Source organism: Neoarius graeffei, chromosome 17, assembly GCF_027579695.1.
Source record: "Neoarius graeffei isolate fNeoGra1 chromosome 17, fNeoGra1.pri, whole genome shotgun sequence".
Lineage (NCBI taxonomy): Eukaryota > Metazoa > Chordata > Actinopteri > Siluriformes > Ariidae > Neoarius > Neoarius graeffei.
In genome coordinates, this window is record NC_083585.1 from 19585538 (window position 1) to 19604467 (window position 18930).

General features: G+C 39.1%; 1 protein-coding gene across 1 annotated transcript in view; it reads left to right on the forward strand.

The window, feature by feature from the left end:
• Positions 1–3906: 3906 nt before the first annotated feature.
• arcn1b (archain 1b) overlaps positions 3907–18930 on the forward strand; it is a 30159-nt gene continuing 15135 nt past the window's right edge. Inside the window, exons 1-4 of the mRNA XM_060943814.1 lie at positions 3907–4073; positions 12478–12741; positions 12841–13020; positions 16117–16313. Coding sequence (XP_060799797.1) covers positions 4071–4073; positions 12478–12741; positions 12841–13020; positions 16117–16313 — 644 coding nt within the window. The 5' untranslated portion in view covers positions 3907–4070. The remainder of the gene's footprint in view (positions 4074–12477; positions 12742–12840; positions 13021–16116; positions 16314–18930) is intronic.

Genomic DNA, 18930 nt, shown 5'->3' on the forward strand with positions numbered 1-18930 from the left:
TCAGAATGTGCCCGGCAAGGATATCAATTCTGTCCGTATAACAAAAAGTCATGAAATAAAGTCCTTGTTTTAACAGCCTTCTTATTGTCACTTAAATGTATTGTGTCAGGCGGCACGGTGGTGTAGTGGTTAGCGCTGTCGCCTCACAGCAAGAAGGTCTGGGTTCGAGCCCCGTGGCCGGTGAGGGCCTTTCTGTGCGGAGTTTGCATGTTCGCCCCGTGTCCGCGTGGGTTTCCTCCGGGTGCTCCGGTTTCCCCCACAGTCCAAAGACATGCAGGTTAGGTTAACTGGTGACTCTAAATTGACTGTAGGTGTGAATGGTTGTCTGTGTCGATGTGTCAGCCCTGTGATGACCTGGCGACTTGTCCAGGGTGTACCCCGCCTTTCGCCCGTAGTCAGCTGGGATAGGCTCCAGCTCACCTGTGACTCTGTAGAACAGGATAAAGTGGCTAGAGATAATGAGATGATATTATTATCTTGATTATGAAATCCAAACAAAACATTTATTAAATAACTCAGAGTTGTCTGATAACTTCTCTCTAATGAACATTTGTAAGTCTAGCCCCTTTTAAAAAGTCTTTCATAAAAAGAACTTCAGCTCCATCAGCTGTAACTGTATTTGCATTACAATACCAATACGTCACGGTGGTGTAGTGGTTAGCACTGCCGCCTCACAGCAAGAAGGTCCGGGTTCGAGCCCCGTGGCCGGCGAGGGCCTTTCTGTGTGGAGTTTGCATGTTCTCCCCGTGTCCGCGTGGGTTTCCTCCGGGTGCTCCGGTTTCCCCCACAGTCCAAAGACATGCAGGTTAGGTTAACTGGTGACTCTAAATTGACCGTAGGTGTGAATGTGCAGAAAGGAACTGGCCATCCTACTTCTTCAATTCTGGCCAAGTCAGCCAAACATAGTTTGCCTCAAGCCTGGATCGGGTTTGGCAGTGACGACGACCAGCACAACAGTCAAACACGTCTTAATCTGTTCATAATTTAGATTAATTTGGATGCAACACAATGCCACAATCTACACTCACTGGCCACTTTATTAGGAACACCCATCCACCTGCTGTTTTATGCAGTTATCTAATCAGACAATCCCTTGACAGCAGCACAGTGCAGATACAAATCAAGAGCTTCAGTTAATGTTCACTTCAAACATCAGAACGGGAAAAATTGTGATCTCAAAGTGTGAATTTCTTTCACTGTGGTATGGGTGTTGGTTTGAGCCAGAAGGACTGGTTTGAGTATTTCAGAAACTGCTGATCTCCTGGGGTTTTCACACACACCAGTCTCTAGAGTTTACACAGAATGGTGCAGAAAACAAAAAACACTGAAGGAGTGAGCGACAGTTCTGTGCGTGGAAACAAACGTCTTGTTGATAAGAGAGGTCAGAGGGAAATGGACAGATTGGTTCGAGCTGCCAGGAAGGATACAGCAACTCATAGCAACTCTTTATAACCGTGGTGAGCAGAAAAGCATCTCAGCATGCAACAGCAGAAGAACACATTGGGTTCCAGTCCTGCAGCCAAGAACAAGAGACTTAGAATCAAGAGCAAGTTCCTATTATTAATAAAGTGGCCGGTGAGTGTAATTTTTTTTTTTGTATTTTATTTATACAAGAATACAATACAATACAACCTCTCATAGAGGAAAAAAAAACATAACCATATTTTACAGACATTTTTTATTGTACAATAGTACAAAAAAAAAACTAGGGGGCATAATAATATCATTAAAAAAAAAGGAGCTACACCATACAACTGGAAATAGGTTAAAACAATAATGACTTCGAAATCTGATGAGAAATACTTCCAGCCACCTTCCAGTCTTTTAAACTAAGTAATACAGAATAGTACAATTTGAATTCGTTCATAAAACAGGAAAATGAGGGTTTGTTTCCTCTCCATTTGCTACAATGGATGTGATATTTGGCTTAAAGTAAGACTATATTAACAATATTGGAGTTAGATGGCTTAAATTATCCATATAAAATAAAATGTGAGTAATACTTAATGAAGGAATATTCTGGTTAAGAGATAACCAGTTTCTTGATATTCAGCCAAAAAAGTTGAGTCCAATGGCATGAAAAGAACAAATGATCCAGAGTTTCGTCATCAGAATTACAAAAGGTGCACAAATCAACGACAAATTTAAATAATCTCTTAAGAAATTGGGCGACTGGATATATGTTATTGATTATTTTAAAGTGAGTCTCTTTGACTATAGGTGGAATAGGCCACTTTATGAATTTTGAATGAGCATTAGTCATAATGGATTGATTGTCTATATTAGGCAATTACTTGAAAAAAGCTCTGCTATAATCATGGTAAATCTTTTGTTTCAGAGCATCATTAATTAGTTTGTTGTTGCACTTACTATCTAGTAAATTGCAGTCATTCACTTTTAAAGTGCATATCACGGGTAAATTCAGGAGCAAGATCAACGTAATTCTCTGTAACATTCTGCATTCTCTGCAATTTTTTTTTACCTTGCGCAATACCAGAAAAATTCAGTTGAAATCAAGCCATTTGAGGTGAATTGGTCCGCCTCTGAAAAAACTCGGCATTTGGATTTCCCGGCAAACATTGATTTTCATGACGTCGCGTGCGGGACGCCTCCCTCTGAATCCTACGTCAGCGCTGGTTTGTTTATGAGAAAACGACCTGGTGGTTTTCTGCAAATTTCTTCAACGTTATCACGTAATTATTAAAATGGTTAACAGATGTATCGTAGGAGGGTGTAGCAACACCAGTCTTGATGGGATTAGTACTCATCGTTTTCCAAAAGGCCGGACAATGAGAGAGAAATGGAGCGCTTGGTCTACACAGGCTGTGCACTGAAACCATGCAAAGCTCGCGCAGCCTGCTGGCGCTTCCGCAGGTAACGTCACGAATCTGGCTCCAGACTCCCTTGGGATTTTTCCAGACGCGTTTTGTTATTTTATTTTTTTCTGCTGTAGACAGATGGCCTTGTGCAAAATTACCCTTCTGGATGAGTGTGTAAAAGGACACACTTTCATATAAAAAAAACACGAAATTGGTCCAGAATATGCCCTTTAAAGCTGGTAATGATGTAATCGTGTCAGAGTATAAAAGGGTATTTCTGATTAACTGAACCAGAGATAAAAGGATGACTCTGCAAACCTTATTGAAATCCCTATCGGAACACCACATGTTATATTTCTCTACAAAAGCTGAGAAACTCAAAAAATTACTATTATATTCTAATAAATCTTTCACAAATATAACACCTCTTTCATACCAATCCTTTCTAAATACAGTATTGTTACCAATTGTGATTAGTTATCTGTTATTCCAGAGTAGACCCATAAGGAGAGAAATTATGGTTGAAAATCAATTTCTAGAAAAGAAGAATTTGTCTGTGAAAGCTTGATAATGGGCAGCATGGTGGTGTAGTGGTTAGCACTGTCGCCTCACAGCAGGAAGGTCCGGGTTCGAGCCCCGTGGCCGGTGAGGGCCTTTCTGTGCAGAGTTTGCATGTTCTCCCCGTGTCCGCGTGGGTTTCCTCCGGGTGCTCCGGTTTCCCCCACAGTCCAAAGACATGCAGGTTAGGTTAACTGGTGACTCTAAATTGACCGTAGGTGTGAATGTGAGTGTGAATGGTTGTCTGTGTCTATGTGTCAGCCCTGTGATGACCTGGCGACTTGTCCAGGGTGTACCCTGCCTTTCGCCCGTAGTCAGCTGGGATAGGCTCCAGCTTGCCTGCGACCCTGTAGAAGGATAAAGCAGCTAGAGATAATGAGATGAGATGAGATGTTATTTATCTGGAGGGCCGGTGAGTGCATCTCCCTGCAGGAATTATGAAAGTGATGTGTTGTGTCTCCTCTCCGCACGGGGGCGCTGTTTCATCTCCAGCTCCGCTCAGAAACCTGTTTCAGACTGGAACTTTTTCCGGTTGGAGACGTGGCTCTGCGTTTCTGTGCCGCTGCGAGTCTGAACGCTTTGAGCCTCATAATAAATAAACAAAGCCGTGTTGTATTAATCAGGTGTTTATTGTTGTTTGAAAGCGGTTGAGTATCTCGGCTGTGCAATTAAGGACCTTAAAACGGATCCAAAATGGTATGTTGAGATTTTATCTCCGTTTTAAACGCGGAACAGACTGACTGAAGTCCTGACGCGGCTAACACACAGCGACTCACCTCCTGACAGCAGACTCACTGCGCAGCTGTTCAGTCGAACACCACAACACCGTTAATTTATGAAATAATTTTACTCAGAACTTTACATTAACATATTTCGGTTATTAGCACTATGTTATAGTGAACTGGTCTTATGTTTGTTTAGTAGCATTAGCTAGCTGGTTGTAGCTAGCTAACTAACTAGCTAGTTAGCTAGCTAATGTTAGTCGTTAAAGGTGGAGCCGAATTGGAAAAATGTACTATTTTGACATTTTCAGATTATGTATTTACAGTTACTTTAACTAGTTGAGCAGGTTCTTACTGTGTATGAGTGTGAAAGAGATGGCCAAAGGTTCAGGAAGATTGACAGGGAAGTTTAGCCAACTTTGGCTGAAAGTCAGCTGGAGTGAAGAAGGATCAGTTTTGAAGAACATCCTGAAAGACAGCTTAACATTTCTCTCTGTTTTCACAAAGTTTGCTGAAGGACAGACACCACTTTTTTCCCTTTTGAGTCATTATAAAACTTAATCTTTTAAAAGTAGATATTAATAGAGCCGTGGCTACAATTATGGACACCTTAGCCATCTTTACGCCGTTGCAAAAGTAGAAAAGACTTTCAATATGCAAATTGTCCTTGAATAATTACTCAAGCTTCCACTGGGGGAAAAAAAAAGAGTTGATTCCTCATTACGTAGTGCATCAGATCACGTGACACCTTTGTCCACGGTTATCGACACCTTTGTCCACGGTTATCGACACCGTTCCACAATTAGACACCTTTGTCCACAGTTATCGATACCGTTCCACAATTACCGACACCTTTGTCCACAGTTATCAACACATTTGTCCAGTTATCGACACCGTTCCACAATTAGACACCTTTGTCCACAGTTATCGACACAGTTCCACAATTACCGACACCTTTGTCCACAGTTATCGACACCGTTCCACAATTAGACACCTTTGTCCACAGTTATCGACACCGTTCCACAATTACCGACACCTTTGTCCACAGTTATCGATACCGTTCCACAATTAGACACCTTTGTCCACAGTTATCGACACCGTTCCACAATTACCGACACCTTTGTCCACAGTTATCGATACCGTTCCACAATTACCGACACCTTTGTCCACAGTTATCGACACCTTTGTCCAGTTATCGACACCGTTCCACAATTAGACACCTTTGTCCACAGTTATCGACACCGTTCCACAATTACCGACACCTTTGTCCACAATTATCGACATTCAGATGATTATTTATAAACAAAAAAAATCAGTATGTGGTATTAAGTTAACAAAACATGTTTCATTTAAAATTTTTCTCATAGACTTATATTTAGTCCAAAATATATTTTATGTAAAAATATGGATGTCAGTGTTTATGTAAATGAGGAAGTAATTCTAATGTTTGTAAACAAATGAACTGATAATGTTTAACCTGCGTCAGAAAATCTTTTTGTTCCACTTTCTACCCGCTTTCTCAGTATTTTCGTAGATCACATTTTGTTCATCATTCGTTGTTGTTTGTATTAATTTCTAGTTTTGTAGTTTACCAATAAACGCCAACAGGGAATTGAGATTGTAACCGCATGAACATCCAGGTCAAAGGTCGCATGTCATTCCTCAAACCAAAATATAAAATGTCTCCTGATATTGTAATATGTGGTAGATATTTACAACAAACTGCAAAAATATGTATTTTCTGAATGGAATAGAAAAATCTGAAAATTTCAAGCATTTTTTTTTAATATGCTAGGAATTTAATTCTGCTCTAATTCTATTTATTGCAGTCGGATTCCAAATACTCTATAAACATTCCATTCTGTTATGAATCAGGAAAAAAATGATTATAAATCACAGTACTTTTATTTTTTTAAAGTGCTTCATCTACTTCAACAGTGTTACCCAAAGATCGATCCATAACGGTTGTAAATGTCCCTTAATTCCACAGGGTGTCGATAATGGTGGACACCGGTGAAAGTGATCACTATTATCAACACCTCACGTGATTCTCAAACGCGCGTTTAGATACAAAACGACAACTGATAAATGAAAGAGTAAGAAACGGAGGTTTCGATGAGGAGATCATGAAATATCGGTGAATTTGATCAGTAAAAACATGTCCATGATCTTTCTACCATGCTCACCTGCGATGAGAACGTCCGGGTTTTCATCAAATTGCTGATTGTGATAAAAAAAAAATTCCATCTCAGGTAACGAGCTGCGTCATCAGACAAGATCAAAAGGTGAGGGCGGTCTTCCGGTTGGTTGATTGATTAATTAACCAATAATAACTGTTGGAACTGAAACTCACCTTTGTAAAATTGTTTTTTATTGGTCCATCTGAAAAGGTGTTGATAATTAATTATGGATTGTCGATAATTGTAGCCACCGCTCTATTTAACTTTATTCAAAAGATGTGTTGCAGTCTGAGGCAAAAGATCTTAAATGTGCACGAAATTGCTCATCTTAGACTAGGTCGATTTTCAGATAATGTGACACCCCCAGGCATTTTTGAGTAAAAGTTGGCAAACAAACTTTTCTAAAAGTATTTTTTGTGCTGAATCCATTTTTGCTGTTTGCCAAGCTGTATCTCTTATGTGGAAGTCTGTAGAGCACAAAATCTAAGACAACCTCTAAAATTTCAGTAAATTCCGTTTTTTTTTATTTTACATCATGTACAACAATAATGATCAAGTCTAGGAGGTTTATTTGTAGTGAGAATTATGGTACTTGTATGTGACAAGGACAATTGCACTTTCATTTCTTATTGTTGTCCTGAATATGTCTTCTTTTATCCCTATATTTCAAGCAGACAAATAGAAAATCTTACATTCCTGAGTCATTTCATTGAGGATGCAAGGAAACTGTTGCCATCACATCAGAGTTTGTAAATTAACTTCAAACTTATCCACAAGAACTTTAATTCAAAATAAAATCACTTTTTGCCATCATTTCTATTTCCATACAGTGTTTAAATATTGCTAATCATAGGGCTGGGCAATATATTGATATTTAAGATGTATCGAGATGGACAAGTATCTCGATATGGATTTTGAGATGTCGAATTAATCGAGAAAAAAAAATTACTTTTTGGAATTACAGAGGTTTGGTCACCCTGTCACTCTGTAACACCTCAAAACACTGTTAGTTGAAAGATAAGTAGCATTTAATATTGTGCAGTAGCATTTACTTGATTGCGTTTTCACATATTTCCACTGCATGCCTTCGGTTGGCTACTCCAGCGACTTCACTCAGACTGCCCGTGCTTCGATCGCCCATGCTGCAGTAGGCAAACATCTTACTGCGGAGCAGCAGCACAGACAGTTTTGTCCCACAGCAGTTTTAAAAACTGATACAGTTCTGTCCCTACTAGCAGAAGTTTTACTTATTTTTTATTTATTTAGGGGGATTTGAAAATATCGAGATATATATCGTATATCGAGATATAGAAGAAATCGAGATATGTTTTTCCTCCATATCGCCCAGCCCTAGTTCATCACCATAAAACTCTATCCAAAGAGCTATATAAGCCAACATTTCTGGTAGCATTTGAAATATTTCTGTCGGTAAGATCATCCATGAAGTCTGTCAGATTGTAAGAACATCATTATGGAAGCTGTGTGTAGCTTGAAGCTAGACCAGTCAATACCATTGGTTACCTGCATTATATGCAAAGAGTCCAAGAGAGATCAGGTATTCAAAGCAACTGAACAGGGCCTTCTCACATTAAAAGCAGCTGCAGAAGACAGAAAAAGGCTGTGGTATTTTTGCTGTTTTGTGAAAATTAGTCATATTGGAGAATCTTGTCATGTTGTTGTTTATAGTTTTATGTTAATATATGTTTATATGTTAAACCATCACCCTAGTTACATTGCATAGTTACAGATCATTTATGTGCATATGATTTTGATGTTCCTATATGGATGCATTCAAGTAAAAAAAAAAAAAATCAAAGTTCTGGAGGCGCCGTGGCTTGTTTGGCTGGGATGCCGTAACATAAATCCGGGGACCCAGGTTTGAGTCTGACCCAAGGTCATTTCCTGATCCTTCCCCATCTCTCTCTCCCAATCATTTCCTCTCGCCCTCTAAATGTCCTACATAAAGGCAAAAAAGACCAAAAATATATATATATATATATATATATATATATATAAAATGGATAAAAAGTTCAGTGTTCACCAAAAATATTCTGAGATAAATATTATGTATTTTAAATATTAGCCTATGTTTGTTTTCTGTACCCAATAAATCTTCTGTCGCAATTTAAGATTTTATTTTTGAGCCAGAGCTGAGAAATTTGTTTATTTTTTTAGCCTATGAGACTGCCACTCTACTGAGTTACAAATAAAAAGACTGCCTAAATGGATTCAGCAGAAAGAATTACCCTTTATATAGTCTATTATATAGTCTATAAACTCAAGACCACAAATTTTATAATTTAATATGGTAATTTGGACCACACACACTACCTAAAGTCTGTTTTTGAGAGTTCCTTTCACCCAATTGAAGCCAAATTTGGTACTTATTTAGCCAAGAGGTATATGCAACTTTCTGCTATTTTACTTTTTTCATACTGTACAACATTGAAGAGTTTTATATTGAAATACTCTAAATATGCAAATTATATGCAAATGTGCCCTCTACTGGGCTCCACGTATGAGATACAGCTTGGCAAACAGCAAAAATGGATTCAGCGCAAAAAATACCTTTAGAAAAGTTTGTTTGCCAACTTTTACTCACAAATGCCTGTAACTCCTTATTTAAGCCCCTTTTTGCAATTCTGACCTAGTCTATCTCAGGCAAAAGAGGGCATTCGGCCCAACACATCTTTATTAAAAAAAATATGGTTTCAAGAATAACTTTATTAACAATGTAATAGAGCAAAGAAACGCATAATTACAAATTTACTGGCATCAGATATCAAAATATCCAATGATAAAAGTGCATCAGTTTTCCAACAAGTCAATTTCTTTTTTTTTTAAATAATAAATACAGTCGAGTCGATTCCCTATAAGTGTGGGTCAGTAATCCCCCAGCAGAAGAGTCCAAGTTTCAATTTCTTTCATTTTACTGGGTTCAGTTTTCATGCACACCTACAGGCTCCTGAGTAATCTGTAATAACGTCTGACATGCTGGTGATAAATTCCATGCATTTTCAGTGTAGTGGGGACGAATCTCCCACAGGGACAAACACTAATTTAATAGTTAAAAAAATACTTTTCAGTCAGTTAATGGATTTCACCCAGATTGTTATCGTCATGATGAACCCAGTGATCAGACTGTCCATAAGGGTATTGTTAATACTACTATTAATTAATTTACTTGTTCTATCTCTCTCTCTCTCTCTCTCTCTCTCTCTCTCTCTCACACACACACACACAGAGTGCTGCTGAATTCTCAAATCTGATTGGTCAGAAAATGTTGATTTATTATTATTATTAAAATAGTAATTATTTGCTGAAGGTGAAAGTCCAGGTTATTATTCACTGAACCTGAGGCGGTTAATTGTTTTAGTATAAATACACGGGTGATTTATTTAAAAAAAACAAAAAAACATTTATTTCAAACTTCAAAAGTGGCATGCAAATGTTATAAAGGCACGACAGACAAACTTATCTATGCTGAGTCACATAAAATACTTTGTTTTGAAACAGATAAAATAAATCCCAATCCCACTTTACCTTTGATTAGTTTTAGACCAAACTTCGGATCATCTTCATTGCTTTTAGGAGTAGCATTTTCTTTCATCATTTGTAATTCTTCCTCACTTACGGTGATGAAGCGATTAGCCACCATTTTGCTGGATCGCTTATCAAGAAATAGTCCGAATCTCTCGACCAATCAGCATCCGTAATTTTCTATAATCACCTCCGTATTTTTACTAATTTTCTATAATGGCAGCTCTGAAACTTCTGGCTGTAAAGCACATATTGGGGGGGGGGGAATTCTGTGTGTTTATTAGTACATTTGTTTGAATACATTATTTCTAAAAAGTTCCTTAAATTACATAATTTGTTTACAAATTGTGGTATAAGGGCAATAAAACATTTCAGGACTTGCTGTTTTAGGACAATAATCAACTTCATTTGTGATTATTTTCCTACAACAGTTTCCTCATTGTGCTTTTTGTTAATGCATATTAGTAAAACACTTCACATCGACAATAAGTGCATATCCTTAGTTTCCTTTATAAAATGTCATTTAAAGTCCAAACCAGTCAAGATACTTAATAAAAAAATAAAAAAAAAATCTGTCTGGGAACATGCGTGGATGGAAATCATTTGAAGGCTGAGAAAAATAAATTGGCATATGGAGAATTAAAAAAAAAAAAGGCTGATAAACAATTTACTGTTAAACATCAGAAACAAGAAATTAAGAAGAAATTATCAGACTTCAGTCATCTGTGGCTATATTTATAAATGTACAAAATTTTTGGAAATAAATAAGCTCTTCAACGAGTTTTGATTTAGTAATAAGATTGATACTTACCTGTGGATAAAGTTACTGAAGTCTGAACTAAATGTAAAATATTACTTTTGGAGAGAATAGTTTTTTTTTTTTTTTTTTGGTTGGTTGGTTGGTTGAGGCTCATCTTTATTCTGTGTTAGGAGTCGTTTGTATGCGCTTTACACATCACTGCTTTAACTCACCTGAGACAGCTTATGAAGAAATACGCAAGTTACTAACTGGAATTAATCATGCGGCACATGTTCAGTAGAGGTGTGATGATTAATCAGTCCCCGATATATCGATCCATTTCAGTCCGCCATTCAAAAATCGATTAAAATTTAATGAATCACGGTTCACTGACGATTCACTAACTATCATCCTGATAACCCTAGATGCGTAACAAATTTCGACAAACGGCATAATTTTGTTATTAAAAATTCAGTTCGGTATCCGGAGCTGTACGTGGGTGCAGCCATGTTTGTGGTTGCTTTATCAATCTCACGAGATCATGCGTTGCTTTGTGAACAACATGGCAGACGACTCAGACTTCCTGAAGCCACCGACTTTTAAAAGCCCAGTTTGGCGGCATTGACTGTACTGACTGTATTTTTGTGTTTTTAAAAGATTGAGGCAAAAGTCTTGAAGTTTTCATTGCTTTTTTTTGTTTGTTTGTTTTAGTGTTTTGTGGTTTGAAAATTAAAATGTGCCAAAAATGACTGAACTGTGAAGCATTCATAGTTATACTTAGGGCCCGTTTACACGAGGATGCTGTCGGGTAAAAACGACGAAATATTTTATCGGAAGTGCCTTTCGTCTACACGGGGACGGCGTTTCCGAGGCTGAAAAACGGAAAAAATTGAAAACGCCTTCCAGAGTGGATAAGTTAAAAACAGCCCCCGTTGCATATCCGTCTAAACTACCCAATACGCGAAACTCTGTTCGGATCTGCTCACGTCGGGTACGCGTTTACGTCATACATATGTCATATACTGTACATGCCAGCCCGGGAAGTAAGAAAGTAAGTAAAAAAGTAAGAGCATGTCTGATTACATCGATCCAACGGACCTTCAAGCTGCTCTGGCAGCTTTAATAAACATCCAGGAGTCCTTCGAACATCTATACCGAATCTGCACATATACCGTTAATGAACAGAGGCGGGTATAGTATGCTCTTACTTTTTTACTTACTTTCTTACTTACCATAGCCAGAGTAGTCAAAGTTTTTGCGGTGCAAATCAGACAAGACGAAAGACGTTGCGCATGCGTGCAGACATAGGTGGAGGTCTCACCACCTAGCTGCCTGGCATGCACATCCAATTGAATTCCACACATTTATGCGTCACCGTATAGACGCAGATTTCCTCCTTGAAAACGGTCGTGTAGACGCGGAAAAAAGTGAGAACGAAAACAGACTTTTGTGTTTTTGTTTCAGACCGTCCCCGTGTAAAGTGGGCCTTAGTCAGTGAAGTGACTGGAGTCTGAATAAAGACTATAAAAGCAACACGACTTGTTTGTGTTTTATTGCTCGGCATTTCTAGGCTGACAGTTAACAGAATATTGACAATGATTTGCATCCGTTATAAAACAGAGGACAAAAAATGTCAATCGTGATTCAAATCGAATTGAATCGGAAGGTCAAAATTGTGAATCAAATCACGAAAAAACTGAATCGTCACACCTCTAATGTTCACAGACCTGGTTTCTAAGGTCCAGTTGTGAACCAGGTCCTTATTTGGCTTTCAACTGCAGCACTAAAAAAAAAAATGTTAGAAGAAAGAGTTTTTATGAGATCAGAGGATCAAGAATGAAGCACTTGAGTAGATCTTGTCTGTTCTCCTGATAGTTTTTTGCCTATTTGTGTGTATAATTTTTAAACTCCCTTTATAGGTGCTCTTGGCAGCTGCAGTGTGCACCAAGTCAGGAAAAGCCATCGTGTCGCGGCAGTTTGTAGAGATGACCCGCACTCGCATTGAGGGTCTCCTGGCTGCCTTTCCGAAACTGATGAGCACAGGGAAGCAGCACACCTTTGTCGAAACAGATAGCGTGCGCTATGTCTATCAGCCATTAGAGAAGCTCTATATGGTTCTCGTCACCACGAAGAACAGCAACATTCTGGAGGACTTGGAGACGCTACGGCTCTTCTCTCGTGTGGTATGAAATGATTTTCTGCTTTACTTCCCCCTTGTCGTCCCTTCACTGTGTTCAATACGGGATTGCAGTGATTATATACATGTTTGTGTTTGTTTTCAGATTCCTGAGTACTGTCGTGTGCTGGAGGAGAGTGAGATCTCCGAACACTGCTTCGATCTCATATTCGCTTTTGATGAAATTGTTGCTTTGGGCTACAGGGAAAACGTTAACCTGGCCCAGATTCGAACCTTCACTGAAATGGACTCGCACGAAGAGAAGGTCTTCCGTGCAGTCAGAGAGGTGAGGTGGCTTGGTCGGGTTGGCTGAAAAGTGTGACAAAGGTCGATGTATTCTCTTTAACCCTCTGGGGTCTGAGGGTATTTTCTGGCACTCTAATGATTTTGGAATGCTCTGATTTTGTTGACAATTTCAACAAATCTGAGCAGTGTTTTCAAAGTCATATGACGTTTTTTGTCTTCAGCACAAGTTCAGCTACAATAATATCTATGTAATATGTAGGTCATGATCATACTTAGAAAAAATAGATAAATGAAGATGTTGTAAAAAACAGTTGGTGATTCTGTTCAGTCTGAGGAATGTATCAAGCACAAAAACTTAAATCTGCTCCACTGATTTGGAGGATTAACTGGCCATCAAAAAAACTGTCCTGTTTTGGGAAAAAGGGTTGGCAGTGGGAGGGGGATTCAATGAGAAGGGTAAAAAATTCCATTCCATTCAATGAAAAGAGTGAAAACCCTTCACACTGCCAACTCTTAATCCCATCAGGTCATGTGATCAAAACGGTTCGTCACAATGGGTAAGGTTTTTTTTTTTACACATTCCAACACAACTCTAAAACTGCTTTTTACAACATCTTCATTTATGTAGTACATATATATTTTTTTAAAGTTTTTCTCTATTCATTGTGTCTTGAAATTAACTCTTGTACTGCTTTACTCAGTTCAGAGCCACAACTAACTCTGTTACACAATTACTCTAATTTTGCTCCCACGCCAACTCCAGATTTTACTCTCTCAACTCAAAGTAGAGCAAAATTAACTATTTTTGAGGAAAATACTTTTAACTCTGGAAAAATTGTTCAGTCATTTTTCCTGTGCATGCGCTACAGCGCATGCATATCAACCGATCTGCTGAATATAAATAGAAGAAATATTTACACTTAATCGAGTCAATTTTCACCTGGATTGAGTCGAAGTAAAAAAAAAAAAAGACACCGCTCATCAGTGTCGCAGTTTTCAAGATTGGAATTGAATCACTGTCCTGAATCAGCCGAAACACATAAAATGCCATCTCGCAACAAGTTTTACCTCCAAATAGCCTGAACTATGGCTGACAGATTTTATCCTGTTTACGGTGGGCGTTCCCACCGCTTAAGAGACACCAGTCGAAACTGAAAGAGTGAAAGTGATCATCATGCCGTTACCATGTGAATAGTCTTTTATGAACGTGTAAGTGGGCACTCAGCGCTCCGACTCAGGTGTGACTGAGGTGGGGTTTACATTAGACCGTATCAGCGGATCATCAGATTAACGTTTTTAAAACGATTCGCGTGCACACAGCAACGCCAATACATGGATACGCTCGGCTCCGCAGGCATCCTGCGCTCCAAATCACTCCGCCCTGAACAGCGAGTGCCCTCTGGAGGGTGCGCACTCCGGCCCTGCGCAGCTCACAGAGCACGCGAGTGAAGCGCACGAGCAGTGATTCGGGACTGAGCCGCTGTGTGTGTGTGTGATCTCAGTGCATGTCGGGCATGCGCGTCACTCACCACTTGCAAGTGGAAGGATGGCAAGCCTAAAGACAATCATAACTACACAATGGGCAGTATTTGCATCAGTATTTGCAGTATTTTCATACTTTTATACTCTTTAATGAAAGGTGATACAAGGCGGAAGTCCGCGCCGTTTTTCAGCAGTCGCGTCACATGACCAACGCCAGCGAATCAGGAAGGTGGATGTCACAGTGACGTTGTCCAATGACGACGCCAGCTAGAGCTCAGCACAGCGTATCCGCGTATCTCAATGTTTACACAGCACCGGACCAGACACGATCTGGGTTGAATACGTGGGCCCTGGCGGATTCCCGTTTCCCGGCGTTTCCAGGCATTTTAATGTAAACGGACAGTGCATCCGCGAAGAAAACGAGACAGATACGGTCTAATGTAAACTTGGCCTGAGTAAAGTGACTAGTTTTATATTTCATCTAATTTAGGTAATTTAAAAACTATATTATTTGTCAGTGGGCACATAGGAAAGTGCAAAGTATAAAATTTCTGTCAATATGTTTATCATGCTTGAATGATTAAAAAAAAACTCGCGAAGATATTTATCTAAATACATGACCTACTCATTTTAAACCTGCCAAGCTTCGCCGGAGAAGCTCTTGACCCCAGAGGGTTAATCAGGGTGGACAAATGATCATTTTATGAACTCGCCCAGTGAGCATGTGAAAGATGTGGGGTTTTTTAATGTCATACATCTTCATCCTGTGAACTTTTATTGCACGTTCCAGGACACGTTCTCACACATTAATGTCATGACTCTTCTTTATCTTCATCCTGTGACCTATTTTTGCATGTTCCGGGTCATACTGTACAACTTGGGCTTCAAAACAACCCGTGCACATACTCCTTAAATATGTCTATTTTCAAATTTGTATATTTTACATCCTTACTTATTTTTATCCTATTTATATTACTTTTTTTCTTTTTCTAAATTCTTTTATCTTAACTGTTCAAGCATTATATTACATTACATTACAGGCATTTAACAGATGCTCTTATCCAGAGCGACATACAACATACCCAGAGCAGCCTGGAGAGCAGTAGGGAGTTGGGTGCCTTGTTCAAAGGCACTTCAGCCATTCCTGCTGATCCAGGGAATTGAACCAGCAACCTTTTGGTCCCAAGGCAGCTTCTCTAACCACCAAAAGCAAATTCCTTGTATTGGAGAATGTACTTGACAGAACTCAATTCTGATTATGCTAAAGTGTAACTAGCATAATATATAGCGAGCTAAGTAGCTCATTAGGTGCATTCATAAAATCGCTGTCTTAATGCAGTTAACCACAAGCTGACATATGATGTGTTCTATCAGCTTTGTGCTTCAGCTTATTTTGCTCAACTTCAGGAGTAGTATTTGCGCACACTTGCATTTTCCTGGTTCAGAAATTATCCTGCCATTGCTTGTGCAGGATAATTAAACCACCAAGTTAAAAAAGAAGCGAGTGATGAGGTTCAGAGTGACTAGTGTGCACTGTAGTTACAGCAGTGAGGTGTCCCACACCAACGTGAAGCACTTTGAATTTAAACATGCTTATCGGATGAGAAGTTTTGTTTTGAATTTTTTTTTATTATTATTATTTTCCTCACACTAGACTCAAGAACGAGAAGCGAATGCAGAGATGAGGCGGAAGGCTAAAGAACTGCAGCAGGCGAGACGGGACGCAGAGCGTTCCGGCAAAAAGGCACCCGGCTTTGGAGGGTTTGGAAGTTCAGGAATGAGCAGCCCAGCTACCATCATAGACACGATGATGGAACCAGAGAAGCCCAGACCAGCTCCTGTATCAGTTAGGTGTGTGTACCGCATAGTTACATGCAAAAGACCTGACTACATAACAATGAATTCCTTTTTTACTTTTACATATGAACAGAATTAAAGTTAATTTTATGTCCCTAAACCCCACTTTTTTTTTCCTTGTACAAAGCAACAATCATTATGTTGGTTGACCATGTGTTTTCGAACCGTAGCTGATCCAAAAGGCCATAAATTGATGGAAAATCGATAAGATCAGCCGATTTTCACGGAATTTGCCAAGACTGAACCGGAAGATCTCGAAGGGATGCGTAACAAAGATCCAGATATCAATTTCATTCATGTGTGCAGCAGTGGTTAGACCAGTCTCAATATAGAATCACATTTTGGAGAGAATTCTGATAGTGATTGGGATTCCTATTTGTCAGATGAAAGGGAAGATGATTATCAAGGATATTCCAGAGTAAATGGTTATCTTTTCGAGCCCCCAAGACAAGAAACAGATGCCAGTTCACTCAGTTCATGACAGTCCCACTCACTGCCAATAGCGCACCACCAGCCAGAGAGAACTGGAAACGCAGATTAGTTTGTGGGTTTTTATTTTAAGCTGGCCACTGCAAAATATAGGGAAAATATTTACACGTACCTCAATAAATGCAGAAATATAGTCTTTAAAACATACATTTATTCAGTGCAATTATCGAAAGAAAATATGAAGTGAGCAATAATAGGGGAATCGACGAACTGTCCAAATGTTAGATCAAATGTCATTTATAAAATCAGTGGGTTTCTTTTTTGCTCCAGTAATGCCCATGTGGTCGTTCTGGTGGTAATGAACACTCGATGAATCAGATTTATTATTAGTAGGCCTAGTCATGTGTAGATCTATGTGCAGTAAACAGTGTGTCTTGACTCTAGTATCCCTACTGTCCATGCAGGTTAGCAACTGTATGGTGTGCAACTGTGCATGTTATACCAGTGTACATATATGTAGATCTATATTTCACCAAGCTACATGTATTTGTAATGTACAGCTGAGGTCAGAAGTTTAGATACAGTGACATGAATGTCATCTTGGATATGAATATCATGGCAATATTTGGGCTTTCAGTAATTTCTTTGAATGGTTCTTTTTCTGTGGCAGAATGATTGGGTTTTCTGAAATCAACATACGGTCAAAATTATACATATAGGGTCAAAAATTTACATACAGCACACTTAGATTATTAATTCAGAGGTGCTGAAACTTGCAAAATGTCTTTTATATTGCCACGGTCTCTTAATGATCATGATTATTGACTACAGCTGGTAGCTTCTCTGTGCCTTCATAAAAAGGGTTTGTTTACGGCACTTGTTGAATTGACCAATGCACAATGGGGAAAGTCCAAGGAGCTCAGTGCAGATCTGAGAAAGAGGATCACAGATGTACACAACTCCGGAATGTCTCTTGGAGCCATTTCTAAACAACTGCAAATCCCAAGATCAGTTCAAACAATTGTATGCAAGTTATTGTGAGGTGTACTCACTTTGCTAAGCCACTTTGCTTCAAGAAAACCCAAACTGTCATCCTCAGCTGAAAGGAAATTGGTTTGGATGGTCAGGAACAACCTGTGAACCACCATGGCACAGCCCTGCCATGAACTGGAAGCTGATGGATCACTGTCTACAGTTCAGATCACCATGGACTAAGAGGCTGCTGTCCAAGAAATAACCCCCTGCTCCAAAATTGACACCTTCAAGCTTAACTAAAGTTTGAAGCTAACCACACGGACAAAGAAAAAGCCTTCTGGAGGAAAGCTGTTTGGTCAGGTGAGACAAAGATTGAGTTGTTTGGCCACAATGACCACCATGTACAGAGGGACATTGTACCAGCTGGTGGTGGTGGTAGGATCATCATGCTCTGGGGCTGTTTTGCTGCCAGTGGAACTGGTTCATTGCATAAAGTGGATGGAATAATGAAGAAGGAGGACGACCTCAGAATTCTTCAGCATAAACCATCAGAAACTTGAACACGACTTGGGAGTTACAACAGGACAATGAACCCAAACACGCATCAGAGCTGGTTGTGGAGGATAAAGCAGGCTAACATTAAGCTTAAAACAAGTCCTGACTTCAACCCTATTGAAAATATATGGACTGTGCTTAAAAGTCGAGTCCATGTCAAGAAAAAACTCTACCAATTCTACCATGAAGAGTCGTGAAATATCCAACCAGAATTCTGCCAGAAGCTTGTTCATGGTAAACAGAAATGTTTGGTCAAGGTGAATCTTGCAAAGAGACATTTTACCCAAATATTAGGTGTGCTGTATGTAAATTTTTGACCCTGTATGTATAATTTTGACCCTGTGTTGAGTTCAGAAAACCCAAAGAAAATTAAACCTTATGCACCAAATTCTAGTGTTTTTTAAATTAAAGATGTATGCTGTACATTCTGCCACAGAAAAATAACAGTTCAAAGAAACTACTGAAAGCCCAAATATTGTCATGTTTACTGTATGTAAACTTGTGACCACAACTGTGTGTGTGTATATATCAGACCCTCCAGGATTTCGCGATGTTGCGATTTGCAACTTCAACGCAAATTCAACCAATCCCTGCGAATTCAGGGCGGTGTTGCAATTCTATCCAATCACCGCAACTTTCCTGCAAATTTGAC